This window comes from Miniopterus natalensis, chromosome 11, assembly GCF_054644295.1.
Source record: "Miniopterus natalensis isolate mMinNat1 chromosome 11, mMinNat1.hap1, whole genome shotgun sequence".
NCBI lineage: Eukaryota > Metazoa > Chordata > Mammalia > Chiroptera > Miniopteridae > Miniopterus > Miniopterus natalensis.
In genome coordinates, this window is record NC_142091.1 from 4,832,347 (window position 1) to 4,850,173 (window position 17,827).

A 17,827-nucleotide genomic window follows, 5' to 3' on the forward strand; every position below is an offset into this window, starting at 1 on the left:
CTGTCAGCATCCAAAATGAAGGCAAAGCAACAGGTGGGGGTGTAAAAGAAACGACAAAAGGGGGGGTAGTACAGAAATCTAGAAACAGCTGGGCTCCAGGCCCCTGAAGGGTGGAAAGAGCGCGGGGCAGGGGAACAGGAGCCTCCGCTGGGTCCGAGTGCTGTCCTTCTCTGTCCTGCTCTGAGACCTTGGGCAGTTCACCCTCCATCCACACCTCAACTTCCAGACAGGCACAAAGAAGGGGAAAGAGACCTGCCCTGCTAGCTCTCTCCCAACCAGGAGGTCTATGTCCAGGCCTGAGAATGGTCTTGTTTGCAAACTGGGTGAGTGTGGATGGAAAACCCAGTTCCTTTTCCCAGCTACCCCACCAGACTTGTGCCTCTTGGAGATTTCACACAATACAGATGGTGCTCTCGGGGAGCTGGGGCTTTCTAGGTCACCTTTGTTTATAGTTCCTTTAAACCCAGACACAAACCACCTCTTAATTCATGCACTGCTGGGAAGGGGAATCTGTCTTTTAAATATCCAAAGAAAGCCATTAAACCAAGTTGGTAACCATGGTGACTCATAATAAGATCTCCTCTGTAAAAAATGAGTCAGAATGACTTTCCAGGAAGTTTGGTTACTTTAATTAGCTACCTCTTTTTTCTTGCCTTTAAAAACATGCAGTAATTTGATGATCACCTAAGTTCGGATGCTACCAGCCACTGAGCTAAGCCCGTACCAGTGAAAGACTAGGGTGGGGAAGTTCCAGACAGCATGGACTTCAGGGTCTCCTTGGAGCCAAGGAGCCACACAGAATCTTTTACTGAATGGTGGAAGGAGAAAAGTCAATCTCTGGGGCTGACCCTTTTGGCCTGAATGAAGGGAAGAAGGGCACCCCAGCTAGCTGCAGCCCAGAGCACTAAGCAGCAATGCTCGTTCTGAATATTAGAGAATCACAGAGTCCTAAGGATGCCGTTAGAAGTCCCAATGGTCACAGCTGCCCTGTGCCAAGCACTGTGCAAAGGCCTTTAGACAGAACCTCGCTAACTCTCAACCCATTCTCAAAGAGGTACATTAATCGTCCCCATCTATAGAAGGGACGAGGCTACATCCGCTTATCAGATCATACAACCAGTAAGCAGCAGAGCTGTGATATTTATCCCAGGTCTGTCTGATTCTAAATCCACTCTTCAAAGGCCATCTGTTCCTGCCTCCTAAGGAGGCAAGGTGGCTGGTCGCAGGCCACCTGTTGAATTGGCAGTAACCCTGGGATTACAGTCGGGTTCCAAGAGTCCCAACTTATGTCTGGATTCTTTCTCCTATGTGGCCTAGTTGGTACATAGCTCCCACAGTCCCAGATATGAAACCAGAACTTGCTCAGGTTGTCAACAACACCTTAACCTTCTTAATCCCACCCCGGGATCTGAACTCCCTCCCTCTCCTGGTACACCTTTCTGGGCTCTGTGTGGCTCCTTCTCTCCCTTACATGGTCACCCTGACTTGGCCATGTAACTAATAGCAGCACATGTGCCTGCTAAGTGTGGCTCCTTCCCACATGAACACTCTTAGCTGGGTCCCATGGACATGGGGCCATACACATGGCCCAGGTGAACAGAGTTGGCTCCAGCCAGCCAGGAAAGGTGACCCAACTTCTTCTGAATCCTGGCTTCTGGACTCTGATTTTTCTCTAGGACAGAGTGTCAGAGCCAAGACTATGCCTATCAGCTCCAGCTGGACTGACTTTAGAGCCTTGCTGGAGTTCCTGAGGTTGGAGAGAATTTTCTCCTTGACTGGGAAGAACAGGTGTCCACTGCATGGAGCCTCAGCTGAGAAATCAACCTCAAAATGGATGCACCTGGCCCACACTCTCCTAGTTCAGCAGTCCCTATACATAAAGCAAAATATGCAGCGCTGGCTGGTGTGCTCAGTGTTAGAGCATCGCCTGCAACCGAAGGGTTTGATTCCCAGTCAAGGGCATGTACCTAGGTTGCAAGTTTGAGGCAGCCAGTTGATGTATCTCTCTCACGTTGATGTTTCTCCCCCCTCTTCTAAAAATCAATGGAAAAAATATCCTCCAGTGAGGATTAACACCAAATATAATATACACACACACACACATATATACATATATATGAAGCCTGTAGCTCTCTCTATGCAAACAGACACTGTTTCAATATTAAACTGGTTCAGGAGCGTTCACAGCAAATGCATCCTGCATGTGCTTCCCCCTCCAAGAGCCCAATTATTTTGTCCCTTATCCCAAGTCTTTAGCTTCAACAATGGAACTGAAGACCTGGAAAAAGATTTTAGCTCTGGGGTCATCGATTCTCTTCCCTTCTCATTTCTAAGTCTCCAGTGATCCAGATGAAAGACTAATTGAGGTCTTGTTTGGATGCTATTAAAGTTAGTTGCTGGTGTTACAATTTATACTCATCTTTCTTTAAGTTATTTTTAATTATATGGAGCTTTCAAAGCAAGGCTTGAACTATCGAGTTAAAAGCAGGCAGGCGTGAAACTTTCTTCTCAGCTGTCCCCTGTCCTCTTTCCCTCCACACAGCGAAGTCATCTCTAGGGACAAACCCTTCCTCTCTGCGTCTGTCTACAGCCCCCCTGCACAGAAGAGGAACACTGCACATGGCGCCTTGGGTTAGCTCCCTGATAGGGCTACTGAGAAACCTGGGGTACAAGGCTCCGGTCCCTGTCCACTGAAGACAGGCTCTGCCTCCCGTCAGTCAGCAGCAGCTGGGAACACAACCCACTGCTTTTAGGGGTGCTGGGATGGCACATCAAGAAGCGACTTTCCTCTCTAACATTTTTGTTTTGTTCTCTAGCTGAGTTCCAGAGGTTTAGTTCCACCGTAGGTCAGTATGTTCTGTTCAAAGACCCGGGGTGGGGGGGGGTCATACCCGTCTCTAGGGAAATTACTTCATTCCCTAGGGCCCAACTTTTGGGTCTGCTTGGCTAAAAGACCAAATGAGAACAGACCCCACATCGTTTGAAGATTCCCAGCAACTCTCTCCCACCAGCTGTTTTCCTGTTCCATTCCCCAGAAGAGAAGACCCTTACCTGTCTCCACCTGGCTGAGAGCACTGCGACCGTCCGTGGAATCTGCTACATCCCCACTCATCTTGATATCTGCAGGGAAAACACAACTGATTTTAACAACAGGTCACAATTTTCTTGCTATGACATTATGTGGCTTTAACTAAACAGCAAAAATGAATGTGTAATTACAATAACCATCAGACTTTCAAATTCCTGGTTCCTGGACACTGCCATTAGAATATTCATAAGCTCCTGGTACATATCTCCCCAGTCAGGCTTGCCTCCTTTCCCTTCCTTTCTTTCCCCCTCCTCCCATGCTACTGCAGGGTCTCTCACCTTCTGTATTATTCATGGCCATTTCCTTCTATCCCAAGCCCGTTTTCGTAAAAATTTAACAAGGGGAGGAGTATAGCTGGGGGGGGGGGGATTAGGAGAGAATGCTTCCCATTCTTAATCCTTGCTTCCTTTTGTATTTGGGGAATTTATTTTACTTTTTAAAGTAGCATAAGAAATACCCATGTTTCCTCTCCCCACTCCCCCCTATAATGCCCTGCCCTGGAAGGTAAGCGTACCCTTGAACCAAGCTTCACCTCACACTAAGTCCTGCCTCCGCTCTCAGGCTCTCAGAGGTCAGCAGCCCACTCTCTAGGAACAAAACTCTCACTCCTCTGTGGTCCTCCTTGGAGATCCTGTCCTCGGGATCCTTACCTTCTCTCCTCCACTTCCCGAGTGCTGTGAAAAAGGGACGTCAGTGGGTGTGTGCCCCACAGAGAGAGAAGACCTCGGCAAGGCCCATCTCAGCCCCCAAGTGCTGTGGGTTTGGCCTCTCTGTCCTGCTCCATTTCAATAAACTAAACATTTACCCAACAGACAGCTGCCATCACCTAAAAGGCCCTGAGTCTCCTCTAGAGTCAGGAGAGAAGGAAAGAGGAAACTTTGAACCAGCTCCTCAGTCACTGTTCTTATTGAACCATCCAAATGCTGAAGCCTCAGAGACAGAAAGAATATTTATACAAAGCGCGTTGACCCTCACCCCCACCCTCTTTTCTGGGGCAGCACTTGAACTCTTGCAAACCAGATAAAGGCTCGGAGAGCCAGTTTGCATACCGGGCTCACCAGCCAGTCCCAGTTAAAGCAGGCAGCGGCAATTTGCATGAGGTAATCAGGCAGCTGGCCGTCTGGCCACCCGGAGGTGTGGAGATAATCAGGATGAAGGGAAGGGTGGACCTCTGCTCCAGGGAAAGCGGGGAGAAAACTTATTATTTTTAGGGCAATAATGTATGTGGCTCTGGCAGAGATTTAAACTGTGGCCCCTGGGGGTATAGTGACTACACGGTAGGAGGGATGACTTCCTGGCCAAGCAAAGCAGAGATGGGGAGTCCAGATGCTCTCCAATCCTTAGAACAGCCCAGAAGCAGAGGAAGAGTGAGCAACCTCGGGAGCTACTGTGGCTCAAGCACTGTTTTGGAGACCTGCCAAAGTGACGACCCCCAGGTGAACACTCGGAGCTCCGTACAGCCCTCCCCAGGCCTCCGCACTGTCCTGCATGGTCACAGACCCCCGGGGGAGATCCTGCAACTGAACCTGGCCTCCTCCTCTCAGTGCTCTACATCTAGGAGGGCATTTCCAGAGCCCAAGCCTTTCTGCTGCAGTTTGGAAGTCTCTGTGTCGCCTGCCATGCATGAATATGCAGACTAACTAGTGTAGGCCCCTTGGACACATCCGTGAAGGGCTCTGCTGCTGCTCCCCGCATGCCCATGGGAACCGGCTTTGCTCATCCCACCCCCAGCACGGCCCCTGGAGCAGGGCATGGCCCTATACAGGTGCGCTCACTTTCACTCCCCACAGGGATTCTTCGGCAGTGCTGAGAAAGTCAGAGGCTGCGGGGGAAATGTGGGAAGAGGAGAGTCCTCTCTGTGGTGATTTTTAAATCTGCTTCAGCAGTGCCTTCAATTCACAGACCTGGGTCTAATTCCAGGGCCAATCGCAACTAGCTGCGGGGCCCTGGCCACATATCTGAGCCTCAGTTTTCTCAACTAAGAAATGGGAATTAAGATATTTCCCAGAGTTACTGTGAGGAGCAAATAAAATAGTGAAAGAAAACTGCCCTGGCATAAAGCAAGCATGTAATAATTGATTAGCTAAACAGATACTTCTCCTAGTACCTCAAACAGCTCTACAGCTCTGCCTAAGCACCATTATGTGTCCTCTGCCTGGGGAACCACTGGCATTCTCCAAATTCCGACTTCATAGAAAAAATGCTCACGTGGACAGGAAGAGGTCAAGATTCAGTAAGGCTGGGATGATGCTCAGAGTCTCTGAATCAGCTGATTTCAAACTCCTGACATTTAGGAAGGGTACTTTTTTAGCTAAATCATAATTTCATGCCTGTAACCCAAACTCTCTCTCAATACCCATCCCTCGAATTGCCTTTAAATATACCCCAAAGGCATGTCACTCATCCTTTCAATGAGCTTAAAAGGTAGTCCTGATCATGTGTAAAAATAACTTTTGAAGGAGTCACAGGCCCCACACTCTGCCAGGACATCTACTCACTTGATGTGCTCACTGTGGAAGCCACACTGACACTTCTGGGTTGGACAAGGTGTTGAGCCCGAGTGGAGGGGCAAGCTGAGATGACCTGAAAAAGCTCTTCTAAGTCCTATAGGATACTACGATACTGAGAACCTGTTTCTGTTGGGTAGGAGACTGAGGCTAATGGGTGGGACGAACTCTTGGGTCTCAGCCTAAAAATGGGCCAACACCGAAACTCCCCAAGACGCCATAACCCTTCTCCTGTCAGACAGCACTTGCAGGGGTGAGTGCGAGAGGTGTAGGGTGCGGCCAGGCTTCTCGGCTCTTATCTCAGTCACAACTGAGTAGGCTCTTTGCCATCACTCCCTTCCCTGGGGAGGCTCAGCTGCTCTATGTAAGAGCCCAGATACCAGATGCAGACTTTCATCCACCTCCCTGGCACCCCCACAATCTAAAGCTGGGGCAATATGTTGGCAGCTGGCCTTGCCCCTCCCTGTGCCTTGGTATGACCCAGGAGTAGCCCCTCCTTACACATCTGTGAACCAGGATGTGAGTGTGAACTTGCAGGAACCAAGTCCAGGGGCAGTGTTTCCCCCAGGCTGCAGGCTGAGTGTCCACACAGTCTTGGACCCCCGAGTCCAGCTCCCTCCTGACTCCTCCCTCACACACCTACTGATGAGGCACTTCCACTAGAGGGAATTCAAAGGACCCAGCAGTTCTACTTCTGAGCCAGCCATGGCTCCCACTCTCCCCTACAGGAGACTTCTCTTCAAGAGAGAGACCCACTTCCTCTCACAATAGGCCTTCCAACCCAGACGGCATTTCTGGGCTGTACCTGGGATAAGTCTGTGAGACCTGATCCACTTTCTGAGGGGACAGCTCACAATTTGCGGGGCAGAAAAAGAGATGCCTGTGGCCAGCCAGGTGCCCCCCTCTGGCTGGCTATTCAATGTTTTCCTCTCCTTTCCCTCCTCCCCCATCTGCCTGCCTGTCTGACTCTTATTTGCCTCTCTGACTGCTTTTAGCCTGGGAGCAAGGAGCCCCTCTTTAGCTAGGGTGCCCACATGCCTGGTGACCTCATGCCTGCTCAGGTTTTCCTGCTCCCATGTGAGAGATGCTTTATGAAGTACAAACTGCCAAGGCCCCAGGCAGACCTGATCATGGCTTACACCCAGGTTATCAGAGCAAAAAGCTGGGCTGATTCAGGGGCCACAGTACCTGTGGAGCGGTCTGAGGAGGTACACCTGCTCTGCGATCCTGCTCCCTGTCCTTCCACCTCTCAGCCTGTTCCAGTCAATCAACTGAGGAGTCCCCAAGGGCCTACGACTTGGAATTCACAGGAGAAGTGCTGTTTATAAAGAATCAGCAGGATATAGGATTACTGTGAGGGGTAAAATAGGACCCAAAAGACCAAACTTCCACCAAGAGGATCCTGGACTGAGAGACCCTAGAGAGGGGCCCATAATGAGGCACTCCATAGAGGGGCACCCCTCACAGACCCCACAGCAGAGCCTTCACTGAGAGATGCTACAGACAACCTGGACTGCAAGGCCCACTGAGGAGGCCCAGCAGAGCGAAGCTTCAGGCGCAGGCCCATTCAGAGAGACTCCACAGAAAGTCTCAAATGGAGAGCGCCCTCTGAGATGTCACTGGAGGGAGCCAAACACACAGAGGGGCCCAGACAGCCCTGAGGGCAGACAGTCTAAAGCAGTGGGCTGGGGAGGGGCAGCCAGTAAATGTAGAGAAATGAGTCTGTCAACCCATTCAAAGTGGATGGAGACCCTGCCCTGAGGAGTCACCCCTACCTTAGGTTTATTTCAGTCTCCCCTTTTGTGCCTGGAACCCACCGGGGTGAGGGAGATGTCTGGGCTTCTGAGAGGCATCAGTGCGGAGCTTCCTCCAAGGCCAAGGCATGGGGGGCTAGGCCCTCTCACCTCAGCTTCACTCTCTTTCCTGTTTTCTGCTAGATCCTCTTAGCCTGTAGACTGCTTTCCTTCTGGGCACCACCTGTCCCACTTTCTCCCACTTCCCTGAGCTGGAGCCTCCATACACAATGAGATGAAAAGCCCCCAGGAAGTCTCTGATCTTGGCCCTGAAGAACTTGCCGCTGGGGCCCATGTTGACATGAAGAAGAGGGGATCTGCTCCCAGGTGTGCCCAAACCCATGCTGGTGCCACAGGGACTGGAAACAGATTTCCCCCACACATTTGATACCAGTGGGATGGTTCTCTGGGCCTCACCTAACCCTTCCTGCCAGTCCTGGCACCTGCGGATCTGCTCGGTGTCAGCACCTCTCTGTTAGCCCGCCATTCACATAGTCCCGCCGGACTGTGTCTGGAGAACTGTGGGTCCCAGGGCTCCGTGAACACCGACTGCTGCTTCGTTTCAGGATTGGGGGACCCCAGGAAGGGCTAAAGCCTCCAGCCTGCTCTACTCCTTGGAGTGGGTCAGAAAAATTGCCTCCCCCACTTTTCCTCCCTCCTCCTTCAGAAAGGAGAGCAGGTGACTAATTCCTGTCGACGGTGCCGAAATCCCAAATGAAGGTCGCTGGGAGGCAAGCGGCGGGCTCGCAGCGGCCGGGCTGGGGAGCTTGCTTACGGCGAGGCTGTGCTCCGCTCGGCTCCGAGGCCCCGCACCGCGCGGCCCTTCAGGAACCGGGACCCGCCCGACCCGCTGGGCGACGGGCACTCCACGCCCGCACGCCGTCCCGCGGGGAGAGGGGCTCCCGCCAGGCTCTGTCCGCTAGGCCCGCCCCGGGCACAGGCGGCCTTGGCATCGGGATTCCTGGGGCGCGGAGCGGGGACGTGCCTCTCCGCAGGGGGGGAGCGCCTCCCGCAGCCCCTGCGGCCCACGGAGCCCCCGCGAGCACGCGCGCACCGCCCCTGCCCCGCGGAGCCCACGGCCCGCCAAGGCCCACGGCACACGGCGGGCACACGGCGGGCACACGGCGGGCACCGCGGCACCGCCTCCCGCGGCTCGGTGGCAGGCGGGCTCACTGCCGATGCGCAAGCCCCGGTCCGTGCCCGGCGGCGTGGCCCCTGCCCGGGGGCGCCGCTCTGCCCGGCCCGCCGGCGCCCGGCCCATCCGATGCCCGCCTCGTCCCCACTCCCCAGAAGCGCGTCCTCCCTCGCGCTCCGGCCCGCACCCGGGGCCCCGCTTCTGCGCCGGCGGACGGGCGCTTGGGGAGGCGCCGTCAGCGCCCGCAGCCCCGGCCACCGGCCACTCTCCAGAGGCCCCGAAGGCCCCCCCCGCAGCCCCGCCTTCACGCTCCCCCGGGGTCCCCAACACCCGCCCTCCCCCCCCGGGACCAGCTGCCCGCGCGGCCCCCCGGCCGCCGGGACTAAGACCCCAGAGGGGCGGGGGCGCGGACCCCGGGGCGCGGGCGACCCGGCCAGGGCCCCTCCCTCACCTGCGGGCATGAGCTCCAGGTTGACCATCCTGCCCCAGGCGGGGCCGGCGGCAGCGCCCCCCCAGGCCCCCGGAGCGGGCCCCAGCCGGGCCCCCTGCGAAGCCAGGTCGCCGCCGCCCGGGCCCTGCCGTCCCGCCGCCGGCTCCGGGACGCGCGGCAGGTGAGCGCGGCCGGCCCCGCCCCGCCCCGGCTCGGCCCCCTGGCCCCCGGCCCAGGCAAAGCAGCGATTTGCATGCGCCCAGCCCGGAGCCAGGGGCCTGGGGAGGGGCCGGGTGCTGCCGGGGCGGGTCCTGACCCTGCGGGGCACCTGGGGCCCGGGCCTGTCCCCGGCCCGGCCCGCTCGCCCCTTCCAGGGGCCCTGCAGGTTACCCGCCTCTGCACGGATCCAAAGTGCAAGCGCCGCAAGGAGCCTGGAGTGTGTGGAGAAGCCATGGGCGCACCGAGGAACCCGGGCTGGGACCCCTCTCTCAACACTTCACCGGCCGTGCGACAGGGAACAGGGCTTCCACCCCCCTGGACTCGGCTTCCTCATCTGTAAAATGGGGCAGGTGCAAATCCTAAGTAGCATCTGTATATGGACTTAGCAGGTGGCCAAGTTCACCAGCCCTGTGCACCCTTGAAACATCCTGGGACCTGGATGGGACCCATGTCATTATCACACTTTCCAGGCGAAGACACTGCCCTTTGCCTGCCCCCCCCCCCCCCCCCCCCCAGGTTCCAGGTGGCTCTGAGGCTCTATGACAGGGCGATGTGGAAGTTACTTACCAATGTGGGGTTGTGGGGACAGCTGGCTCCCTCATCAACAGAGCTGGGAGGTGGCAAAGCCACACAATTCCCTAGTGACACACTGAGCCTGGCTGGAATCAGGCCTCTGGACTCCCACTCCAGTGCTTTTTGCAGCACCCATCATAGATCTGAGCTCCCCCCTGCTCCCCCATGCTTTAGGTTTCAGGAAGTGGTGCCAAGGGCAAGGGGTCACCTGCCTTGTAAGCACAGAAAGCCACGTGCCAACAAGAGGGCAAGTCCTTTCTTTCCAGACAGGCCTCCTGATTAGCTTACCTTAGTATCAAGGACTCTTTCCTGCTCACAAAACAGGTTCTGGGCTTTTTTTGCCTCTATGCCTTATTTTCAGTGTTTTTCTCCACCTGGCGTGTCTGTCCACCCACCATCCACCCCAATAATCCCTGTTTTAATATCCAGCATTTATTGAACTTTCACTATGTGCCAGGCACTGTGCTAACATTTTAAAAGCATCCCTCTTGCACTGTCCTCACAATAACTCATGAACTGGACTGTTGTTATTTCCATTTTACAGATGGGACAAATGAGGCCTGCCCAGTGTTACACAGCCGGTAAGGTACTGGGCTCCTGTTTGGAAGCACCGTGCTCTGTTTCCTCTACACACAAATCGAACACCACCTCTTTCCTGAACTTGCAGTGGCCTGATCTTCTACTAAGTCACCCTGGCGCTTCAGTGTTCTCAGCAGCTGCTGTGGTGGGTTCCATGAGACTCTCCTTATCCTGTCTCCTGATTGTTAACTGCTTGGTGCCCCACAGCCTTGAGCACAGTGCCGGGCACACAACAGCTATCGGAAAGGGCTCGACTCGGTGGGCGCCACGTGGGCTGGGGAACAGGAAGTGCTTAATAGGTGCATCCTTAGATACATACAAACCGGCCTCCCCCAATCACAGGGTCTTCTCTTCCTCCACTCTGGGGAAAAAGAGAGGGGACCACTTTCCCTGTTTCTTCTGGCCAGGAAAGAGATCAATTGAGACTTCTTGGAGGCCTAGTGAACCCAGGGAACCCCACTCAGACACTTCCAGCCTGCCTCCCCTCCCTTCCTCTTCTCTCTCCTCTCCCCTTCACTTCAGGGGTGGCCCCTCCCCTGAGGTTCATTTCTGCTCTACACTTGAACTTCACCTGCCGCCATCCTAAAGAAATGCCTGCAGGTGACATCCACTCTCTATTTGCATATTATTTGCATGGCTGTGTGCGTGGAAGGTCTGATTCTCTGAATCCTATCTGGGACCTGTTTCTCTTTTCCAAGAGCAAAGTTACATGGTCTGTCCAGGCTTTAGTTTTCCAGAAGACAGAGGAGCATGTACTTGATGTTTCTAAGGACTTTCCAGCTGGACTTTCCAGCTGCAGAGGCCTAGGATTCTGGGGTCCTGGGGATGGGGGTGGAGCTCTTGGGGATGGTGCCCGTTGGGAAAGAGAGGGGACCTTGGAGATTCACAGTTGGAGATATAGCTCTGTGTTTCAGACATGGTGTGGGAGGAGGGGAGAGTGGCTGACACCGTCTCACTTATTCATCCTCCCTTGGTTCCTTCAATGAATATTGCTGTGTACTTCCGTTTGTGCCAGGAAAGGGCATCTTATGTAGTCAGCACTGCTTTAGAAGGAAGGTGTAATTTTTAGGCTTCTTTTATAGAGGACACTAAGGTTCAGGGAGATTAATTCAGCCAGTTGATGGCAGAGGTGGGATTTCGACCAGGTCTGCCTGACTCTAAAGCTGGTGCTCGAGCCTGAGTTTCCCCTTCTCTCCACCCCCCATCCCACGATCTTATAACTTGAGGTGGAAGGAGCTTAGATATCATCCATACAGAGTCACATGGCGAGCAACACAGAGCAGAGACCCTTCCACTCCTTGTGCTCCCCCTTCACGTGCTCTTCCTGGCTCTTAGAAAGTTGGGTGGGTTTGCGGCACCTGTGTATGGGCCAAGGGGCAGCATTGGAAAATTTCTAGTCTTCCGTCCCTGACTTCCTTGATCATAATTTCAACTAGATGAACTGGAACAGGCCCTCACAAGACCCCTTTTCCCTCCCTCCTTCCCAGTATTCAGTCTCCATGAAATCAGCTTTTTGAGTTCTGGGCAGATGAGAGGTGGTGAGGAAGATGCCAGACCCCTAAGCCTAATATTCCATGTCTGTGTTTAGCTTGGGAGAGGAAACACTGTGGGGAAAAAGGAGGGGAGGGGGCGGGGTTGCCTGGAGGTTAGAAAGGAGCATTAAAAAGAAAGTTTGAAAGAAGCAAGGACAGGGAATTTCAGTGCCTTTGGACATCCAGAGAACTCTATGCAAATAAAATGCAAATTACCTCTCCCCATGTCCATTACCCCCTCTCTCAATAGCTGGAGGACTTTTTCAGGGAGTAACCAGTCTTACTCCAGGATGCTGCGGTCCCTAAACTATGATGAACTTGGACCCTTCCCCAGGTCCTCCTGGTTCTTCTTGGCTGTACCTCTAGGAATTCACTAGCTCCCCAGGCCCTATTTCGAGAAATCTCTGGGAATCAAGCTTTCCCTTCCAGACACATTGCTGAAAATGATCTGTAGTCCTGGAAAAGGGAAGGAGGGGTGCCCCAGCCCTGATTCCCACTGAAGCAACGAAAAGTGGCCTTCTTGGCTACAGGCCCTGCTGCTCATTTCCTGTCATGTCAGCTGGATTGAGTTGTCAGAGCTGGGAAAAGGGTGGAGAGCAAGGCGTCCTGGAAGGCCACCAAGCAACAAGTCCCTTCTAGCTTCTTCTGCTTGCCAGATGGACTGTAGGGCCTAGAGCGTGGGGTTGTGTGGTGGGGGTCAGCTCTATGCCTTGGGGCAACCACAGGGAATAAGTCCAAGCTCAGGCTTCTCAAAGGGCTGATGGAAAAAAGGTGGAGGCCAGGAAGAACTCCTGGTCCTCTTTAAAAATCACATCTCAGAGGCAATCGTGTGGCACTGTTTCCAGGGGAGTATTGCAGAATAGGGGTAGAGGCGGTGGTGTCAGGGTGACAAAGTGAGAGGTGCTCTGGGAACCGTGAGAAAGCAGCTGTTTCTGGGGATCAGACTGGAGAGGACATGGGTGTCAGGACACAAAGCCATTTACTCCCTGCCTTTGATCCCCTAATGCTGAGCCCCAACTCAGACGTTCCACTCCACTCAGGACCCAGCTTTGCTCACAGCTAGGGAGAACCACACAAACGCATTGCCCATTTTTCACCTGAAGTTTCCGAATACTAGATAATTGTTAAAAATATTTAATGTTAAAACAGCATAACAACTCTGTTTTCAAATGAACATTTTTGACCTTGGGGCCAGCACTGGGCCTGGGCCTGGCCACTCTAACTGCGCCTTCAGCAGAGCTGTCTCAGCAGTCCCTTTCCTGGCTCCCCAGGTGTAGTCAGGCCAGGAAGGCCTCCTGGTTCCCTGTGCTCAGGGGGTCTAAGCCCAAGGCGCCCTCTCGTGGTGATAGGGGTGTGGCCCTGACTTGAGCATCCCTGCCTACAGGTGTCTGGAGAGGTCTCCAACCGCCCAGCGGCCAGAGCCTACCCATGGCTGGGGGAATCGCAGGCGAGGGCCCCAGTGCCAGGCAAGATGGAGATATTGAACGTTAGCTTCAGAATGCAGTTGGGTCTTCTAGTCCATGCTCCCCAGTAAAAGCCAGGCTACCCTGGAGCCCCAGTTGGAGTCAGCCAGCCTCAGTGACAGGAGACCCGGCCTTGTTGGGGTGTCTGTCCTATTGCTGGACATCTCTGTGGATAAAATGTCCTCTGGAGCTTCTGAGCTACACACCCACACATAGGAGGTCAGTGGCATTTGTCCATTCATCCGTTCAGAGCATGTTTTGAGTACCCACTAGAGCTACCCATTGGGTTAGGAGTGGGAATGGAATGGAAACCAGACAGTGTCCTACCCCCAGGGGCCTCACAGTGGGCAATGCTTGTGGACCAGTGAAAAGGCAAGTCCCTCGTGTGTGGTGTGCGCTCTAACAGGCAGACCGAGGGTCTCTGGGGCCTGCTGTGGGGCACGCCTTCCTTGAATCTGGCCATGGACTTCGGGAAAGGCTCCTTAGAGGAAAGGCCATCTAAGCAGAGGTCCCCCGAGGGAGGAGTTGGGAGTGAGCGTAGGCAGTGCCGGCAAGAACGGCATCTGCCAGGAGGGCGTGTGAACATGCGGCTCCCGGCAGGACCGTGGCAGGTCTCAGAGCTCAGGAGGCAGAAGACGTGAGTGAGTGAGGACCATGCTATTTGTTCAGGGAGGACGTTGAATCTGCCCTAACTTAGGTGGAAATAGTTGGCCAGTTTCAGTAGCGGACGACTTGTTACTGATCGCAGGGTTGGGTTGCTGGGGGGTGGAGGACTCCAGCAAGAAGCTTCCCTGTGAAGGAACAGGGACAAATAGGAAAATGAGAGAGGTGCTTGAGCTCCTTTTTACTCATGTTTTTAGATGGGAAAGATTTAAATACTTTCAGGACTGATGGGAAGAAGGCAGGAAAGAGAGAAGAGGAAGAGAGGAAGGGAGAGGGGCCAGGCAGGGCTCAGAGCCGGGGTCAGGGTTGGGAGGAAGGGACAGCACCCCCACCATTATGACAGGAGGGAATTCTAAAAGACAGATGGGCCTGGCTGGGGTGGCTCAGCGGTTGAGCGTCGACCTAGGATCCAGGAGATGGCTGTTTGATTCCCCGTCGGGGCACATGCCGGATTGTGGGCTCCATCCCCAGTCGGGGCCGTGCAGGAGGCAGCTGACCAATGACTCTCTCATCATTGGTGTTTCTATCTCTCTCTTTCCCTCTCCCTTTCTGTCTCTGAAATCAATAAAGATGTATTTTTTAAAAATAAAAATAAATAAAAGACAGCCGTGGATGGAGGTTGGATAGAGATGTTTCTGCTTCCTGTGATGTAGGAGGGGAGGAGGCGTGAATACATTGTCACTTCATCAGGCCCCTCCCATTATGACAGTGGAGCGGCCCAGGCAGGGAGCCTGTCACCTCAGGGGATGTGGGCACCACCCTCCTCAAGACCCCACAGGCGGGGCCTTGAGGGAGCTTATGATTTGCCTTCTTTCCCTTGCTGACTGGAAGCCCCCTAAGGTGGGGGCCTTCTCCCTGGGAGGTGTGCACTGAGTCCCTGCCAAGGGAGACAGCTTTCCACCCCACTTTGGCCCTCTTCTTTCCCATTGCTCATGCTTCTGGGTCCCCAACTGGGACTACTGCTGTCATCAACCAGGGTCTCTGGCAGAAAAAACAGTCACTCAAGTGCCTTTAATGAAGGCAGCCTTATTTACAGAGGGGCCAGCAGGGCCAAGGGGACCAAGAGCAGTGGCACTGAGGAGCTAAGGTGAAGAGGTGAGGGGAGGAACGGTGGTCCAGGCCCGAAAGGAGGTCTGGAGCATGGGGGAAGGGAGCTAGTGCCAGGGGTACAGCGCTGAAGAAACAAGGAGCAGGGCACACGCCCCGAAGTCCCTCTCATCCCACCCTCGGGTCTCTGATGCTTTGCACTGGCAGAGCCAGAGGTGAGGGAGCCCAGGTGGGGCCCATCAGAGGCTGGTGTCGACAGGCACAGGCAGAGGAGGGTGACCTGGGGCAGGGGCGGGGTCAAGCAGGAACAAGCAGCACGGCTGTTATGGGGCTACAGTCCATGGTTGATAGCTGAGCCCGGCTGGCACGACTCAGTGGTTGAGCATCGACCTAGGATCCAGCAGATTGTGGTTTGATTCCAGGTCAACGCACGTTCCCAGGTTTTGGGCTTGATCCCCAGCGAGGGGTGTGCGGGAGGCAGCCGATCAATGACTCATCACTGGCATTTCTATCTCTCCTTCTCCCTACCTCTGAAATCAATAAAGATACATTTTTTTAAAAAGTTGATATCTGAGAATAAACCCTATAATACTTTATTACTTCTCACGGTCAAATGGCACTTCATGATAACATCAGTGATGGCAGGTGGTGGTCAATTTTGTGTGTCGGCTTGGCTAGTCTGTGGCGCCCAGTTGTTTGGTGGCCCAGCACCAGTCTAGATGTGTCTATGAAGGCTTTTTAAAATCTTCACCAGAGAATGTTTATTGATTTGGGGGAGGGGGGAACACATCGATTGGCTGCCTTCTGTATGCACTGATTGGGGATCCAACCTGCAACCTAGGTCTGTGCCCTGACTGGGAACTGAGTCCACAACCTTTTGATGTGTGGGACGGCGCTCCAGCTAGCTGAGCCACCCGGCCAGGGCAACACTGAGGTTTTGAAAAGGAAGGAATTCTGCCTGAAGACTGTAACAGAGATCCTAGCTGAATTTACAGCTGCTCGCCTGCCTGTTCTACAACTTTCAGACTCAAGACTGTAATATCAACTTTTGCCTAAGCTGCCAGCCTGCCAGGATTTTGGACTTGCCAGACTCCACAACTGCATGAACTAATTCCTTAAAAATCTCTCTTTCTTCCTCTGAAGAACCCCTACTGATGCAGCAGGAATGTGGGGAAACAGGGCCTTCCCTACACTGCTGGTGAGTATAAATTGGGACGGCCCACTTGGAGGGCGATTTGATGGTATTTACCAAATACTGACCATTTCAGATTTCCATTTTCACCATTTATCTATAGCAGGGGTGGGGAACCTTTTTTCTGCCAAGGGCCATTTGGATATTTATAACATCATTTGCGGGTCCTACAGAATTCTCAACTTAAAAATTAGCCTGCTATATTTGGTCAAACATTTCATTGAATTTATTGAATTTTGAGTCCCGCCTGCAGTTGCCTTGGCAGGGCCAGACCAAATGATTTCCTGGGCCATGGATGTTCCCCACCCCTGCTCTACAGCATGGCTTGTAAGAGCAAATCACAATAAACAATTCAATTGTCTCTCAGTAGCCAAATGGCAATCTGAGGCGAATGCCAGGCAACAATCCCACATTGATTGCCAGTGACAGGGGAGACATTAGAGGTGATCTAGTGAGGCCCTCTCTCTTAGTAGATTAGGCAACTGGGGTCTTGTATCAGGGGTGGTCCACTCGGGGAACATAGAGCTGGGACTATGTTGGCACCCACACTCCTCACAGGCATCACTTGCATTGCTAGTGTCAAGCTTTGCTTCTTGAGAGTAGTCCTTGCCCTACTTTTGCCAGAATCCTCGGCACTCTACCCAGCACGCACAGGTCTGGTGAAGGCCCGGGGCAGAGGTGCCCCACTGTGGGGCCCAATGGTTCTCCCACCTAAGACTTCCCTTGGCTGACAGAACTGCAGGGAGAGGAGCCTGCAGAAAACCCACAGGAAGGACAGGAAGGCCCAATCCAAGCTGGGGCAATCCCGCTGGGGTAGGTCACCCTTGAATGTTTGCGCAGCCCAGAGGCCCTGGAGGACAGGAGCGCCTTACCTTGTTTCTCAAATACCTGACAACCTGCATGTACTCAACAAGCTCCTGAGGATTCTGATGCCCTGAAACCTGTGGGCAGGGACTGGACTGCGATGGTGGGGCTGGGGCACTGTGACGCCCAGGGCTGGGTCAGGAGGGTGGTCTAGGGTGATGGCGCATATAGATATTGTCTGTGTGCAGGATCCCAAGTCTCAGGGGATCTTAACTCTCATCCCCATGGCCTGACCTGAGACCAAGAAGGGGGTGTCCGAAGGCCCCCTTACTGCAGGGGACAGGCAGGCTTGGAGGTGTTAGTCACTCCAAAGAAAGATAGGAAAAACACTCTAAGTCTTGAAAATATTACTATTTACAAAAGCAATACTTTAGTCTCAGATTTATAGATGTGACTTCAGCTATCTGAAAGCAACCAGGGAAGGTATATGACTTGGGGACTCTACCCCCAGCATTAAAAGCAGACACATAGAGTAGGCAGTGCCTTCGGCCAAGTAACTACCTCTCTCACCCGGAGGGGGGTTAGGGCTTAGGATCGGGGCCCCACATTGTGCAGGAGGGGAAGGAGGAAAAGGCCTGGGGGGGAACACCTCCCGCCCCTGCACCACAGCATCGCTGGAGTTGGCCTTTGCAAACAGGTTCAGAAAGAGGAATGCCCACCCGAAAATGTCTCCCCACTGACCCCCTAACTTTGACCACGGCCAAGGGAGCCTGGCTCCTACAACCCTCCAGCCTGCACAGGC

General features: G+C 53.9%; 1 protein-coding gene across 2 annotated transcripts in view; it reads right to left on the reverse strand.

Moving 5' to 3' along the window:
• POU2F3 (POU class 2 homeobox 3) overlaps positions 1-9,002 on the reverse strand; it is a 76,412-nt gene extending 67,410 nt beyond the window's left edge. For both annotated transcript variants that reach the window (XM_087822165.1, XM_087822164.1), the window contains exons 1-2: positions 8,975-9,002; positions 3,052-3,120 (exon numbers count right to left, since the gene is read on the reverse strand). In XM_087822165.1, the coding sequence (XP_087678291.1) occupies positions 3,052-3,120; positions 8,975-9,002 (97 nt within the window). The remainder of the gene's footprint in view (positions 1-3,051; positions 3,121-8,974) is intronic.
• Positions 9,003-17,827: the final 8,825 nt, after the last annotated feature.